Source organism: Aethalodelphis obliquidens, unplaced genomic scaffold (genome assembly GCF_003676395.1).
Source record: "Aethalodelphis obliquidens isolate GAN/ISIS:26980383/991018 unplaced genomic scaffold, ASM367639v1 scaffold2097, whole genome shotgun sequence".
NCBI lineage: Eukaryota > Metazoa > Chordata > Mammalia > Artiodactyla > Delphinidae > Aethalodelphis > Aethalodelphis obliquidens.
Genome location: NW_020840004.1, coordinates 1 through 4164, shown reverse-complemented (window position 1 = coordinate 4164; position 4164 = coordinate 1). Strand labels below are relative to the sequence as shown.

Below are 4164 nucleotides of genomic sequence, written 5' to 3'. Positions count from 1 at the left end.
GTTGACCTTCAGGGATGTGTTTGTGGACTTCACCCTGGAGGAGTGGCAGCAGCTGGACACGACTCAGAAGAACCTCTGCAAGGATGTCATGCTGGAGAACTACAGCCACCTTGTCTCCGTGGGTGAGGGACCCTTCACAGGGTGACTGGAACGCACCCCCGGGGCTCCCTGTCTGTCGGCTGCTGCAGCTCAGGGGCGTCTGGGCCCTGAATGAATCGGGCCTCAGGCTCAGGGTCAAGAATCCATAATGGCGTTTGCACCCTGCACGGGATGTCTGTGCTCTCACCTTCTCTGTGGATGGTCTGCACTGAGGGCCCACTAGCTGGGCTCACGGGGCAGTCACCGAGGCCAGACCATCTCTGCCCTGCAAGGATGGGCCTCGGTTCCGGAATGCCTCATGTGTCAATTAGAAAGTCCTCTGTCATTTCCCCTTAACAGGATTCCTCGTGGCCCAACCAGGTAGGATCTTCAGGTTGGGACAAGGAGAAGAGGAGGCCAGGATGGCAGCTGGAGAAAGCCCAACACGGAGGTGTCCAGGTGAGCCCGTGCCGGGCCAGTTGGGCCAGGGCAAGGGGACCTGGTGGGTCAGGGAGAGCTTGGCCTCGGGGGCGCGCCAGGAGTTCTTCTCAGAAACCCCAGACTTGGGGACACAATTCGGGTCTGATGGAACGAGCTGCTGTGATATCCACACGATGCCCCACCTGCTGCCCCTCTGCAGCCCCTTGTTCTTGGGGTTCAGACAGAGGCAGCCACTGCTGTTCTGTAGATCCCGTCTCCACCTTCCAGCATCTGGGTGGCTAGGGAGACGTGCCCAGCCTTGTCTCCTTCCTCCTCCCTCTCCTTTCTGGAAGCTGTTGGGACTTTCCCCATCTCTTGGGCATTTGTGTGTTCATCAGAAGACAAGCAGATGGAAGGGTGATGTTTCCTCTTTACTTGGCATACTGTGGGCCCTCGAAGTCTGGAACGCAGAGTCTTTAACCTCAGGGAAATTATCCTACCTGGTTTACTGGAGTTGGGATGGACAAAAAAGCTTTGCTAGTGACCTTCAGCTCCACCAGGCCAAGTACCACCATGCCCTTGTCTGCCCTCACTTTGTGGTTAAACAGTGTCCACTTCACACAGGTTTCTGTTTTCTTATTTCTCTGAGGTTCTTCCAAATCTGAATTTTTCCGCCTGTTGTTAGATTCCTCCTCTTGTCAATACTTCCCGCCCACTCAATTATTTTGTCTTTTGTGTTATCTTTATGTATTAAAAAAATAAACTTCAGAGCATATTACTCGCACGATGGCATGTTCTGGATAGAGCTGCTTCTTTCCTTTTCTGTTGAATCTCCTCTACCCTGACTAGATGACCAAAGAGGTGTCTTTGGTTTCTGTGTGTCTGTGGCCTTTCAGCGTGGTCTCTAGGTAGGCCATCACCTAGCTCTGCTGCCTCTCATTTTGATGCTAGTAACTGGGTCTGGGAAGTGACTCATTAAGCTGCATCTTGCTGAGCCCTGTTGTCCTGATCCTAAGGCAGGGATTGCTACAGTAGCAATGGTTAACAAAAGCTCCTTGCTGAAACGGTGTTTTGAACACCGCCAAATAAGGGAGAGCATGGCGATCAAATGGACATAATGGGAAATAAGGAAGTATTGGGGCGGGAACAGGGTGGCGGTGGCCCACTGAAGGGCCGAAGGAGCCTGGCGCAAGGTCAGTGGTTTCCAGCTCCATGTGGAAGTGACCAATGCCTGGCCGTTAACCTCCCTCTACCCCCGCCTCTCCTCCCTCCTCGCCCCTCCCTTCTGTCCTGTGCTCAGCTCTGGTTTGTCTCCTTCCTCCAAACCACAGCAAGCTGTCCCTGTCCTCCAGACTTTGCTCAGGGTCTATCACCTCCAGGGCTTAGTGTGATAATAGGTGATTTGTAATAATTTCTCCTTTCTATTTTACTAGTAAATGATATTGTGAAAAATGAAAAAATGCAAGTAAATAAAAGAGGAAAGGTGGAGTTACCACTGGAATGTAAGCAGTGTCAACGTTTTCATAAATGCTCTTCTGGACTGCTCTTCCTCAATAAATACATATTGCTTAACAAAGGGGATCGCACTACACTTGCTTTCTGGTAACCTACTTTTAAATACGTTAAGAAATGAGAACAGGATTGCATTGCATTTTTAAAGCCCATGTGGTATTTCCCATGTTGTGTGTCTAATTTTTGATCTGAGTCCCCTTTGCTGGAGGTTTAGTTGCTTCCAAATTGTTGAATGGTGGAAACACCTACAGTTAACATCCTTGTAGCCTGTGCTTATTTATGATTGCCTTTTTACGATAAATTTCCAGGCATAGAATTCCTGAGAGAAAGGAGATGTCAGGTTGTTAATGGCTTCCGAGGAGATGTCTTTAAACACAAGTCATAAATCTGTCCAGGAAGAGAAAATAAATTGATGTGGAAAACCCACAGGATCTTAGCCGTGTCCCAGGGGAACAGGCTGGAGCTACCAGGCCACGTGTCCAGATCATCCCCGCTGTGGGGCAAGAGTGATTGTTATTAAGCTGGTGATGGTGGTCTCATGGCTGTATGCACTGATCTCGACCCTCCTAATTCTGCCTTCCTAGATCTCCATCCTTTGTCAGGGCAGAGCCAGATGGCTGTGTCCCAGGTGAGTTCCTAATTTACCCCCTACTTTGTTTCCAGTGAATTTGAGGCAGCAATTAGGAAATTACATTGCAGCCTTGAAAAATCTATTAGTCCTCTTAGCTCTGGCTGTTTTCTGTTCAACCTGTCATCCACCTCAGATTCTCCAATCCTTCCCCTCCCCACCAAAAAAAAAGAGAAAAAAAAAAGGAACAAGATAGAAAGGAAAAGACTTTTCAAATCTACTTCTTACTCTTGGGACTGCTCTTCTTTTTTTTCTTTTCCTTCTCAGAGAAGATTGTTTAAATACATAGACTCATCTTGCTTTTTCTCTTTCTTCACTTTCAGTTCACTTTTTGCTTTTTCATTATGTTTGAAATAATGAAAGTAAATCCATGTCTCATGTTCCAATATGCATAAAAACAGTATCCAAAAGATCCCTACTTCTTCTCTCCCCAGTACCACATCTTCCTCGCAGATGCCCACTGTTAACAATTTGGTGATAAGGTGCTGTAGATGCATTTACATCAATTTAACTAAAAATAGACATATATGTAACATGTGTTTTTGCACAAGTGCCATCACACTCCCATACCCATCTTGCTTTTCCCACCTGATTATATTCTGGGTTTTGTTCCTCATCAGTACATAAAGATTATTTCAGTTCCTATTTCGTGGTATAGAAGTATCATTTAACTATTTCTCTACAAATGGACACTTAGATTTTTAATTTTCTTTTTCTATTATATACAGTGCCTCAGGAACAACTTTCTATGTATCTCTTGGCCCATTAGTACAGGTATTTATGGAGAATACACCTGGAAGTAGGATTTTTGAATCAAAGGTGTTCACACTTTAAATTTGCTCTTCCAAATCCTGGACTAATTGCTGCTTTCACAAAATTTTAAAGAGCAGATAATTTCTGTGTTCAACTTTTCCAGGCTGTTAAAAGGTGAAAAGGAATCCAGTACATGTTATGATGCCAGTTAACTTAAATTCAAGGAAGATACTACAAGAAAGCAAAACGTGAAAGACCACTTTCACTTAAGAATATGGATGCCAAAATTCTAAAAACATGTTCTGAATAGAGCATTAATAAATTGAATTGAGTCTTTTAAAAAGTACTCTGTGCATATGGCAAAAAATTCAAACAAAACTTTGTTCATCAAAAGGTGAAAAATAATTTTCCCTCTCACCCGTCTTTGTGTCTCCTTCATTTTTTCATGCATTCTTCTGAAAATCATGTGTGCCTATTTATCTATCTTGATATGAATCCCTTTTTCTTTTCTTCTTTTCGCGTATTACAGCACATTCTAGTCCTTTTCATGATCATTCCATTTCACTGCTCAACCCCGGGTTTTCTCACCCCTGCCCTCTTGACCTTTGGGCAAGATAATGCTGTGTTGTGGAGGGCTGCCATGTGCATTGGAGGATATTTAGCAACATCGATGGCCTCTACCCTCTAGATGCCAGTGCCCCCCCCACCACTGCCCACCTTGTTTTGACAGTGGGCTAAGGAGGAGTGTGCTGTTGCAGGAAATGTTGACCTTC

The 4164-nt window shown here is 45.4% G+C and overlaps 1 protein-coding gene across 1 annotated transcript; it reads left to right on the top strand.

The window, feature by feature from the left end:
• Window positions 1-4: 4 nt before the first annotated feature.
• LOC113617158 (KRAB domain-containing protein 4-like) lies at window positions 5-2619 on the top strand (the record flags this gene model as incomplete). Its single annotated transcript, XM_027100431.1, has 4 exons — window positions 5-122; window positions 439-537; window positions 1932-2100; window positions 2319-2619. Coding segments are annotated over 4 exons (426 nt in total), but the record flags the coding sequence as incomplete, so codon positions are not given.
• Window positions 2620-4164: the final 1545 nt, after the last annotated feature.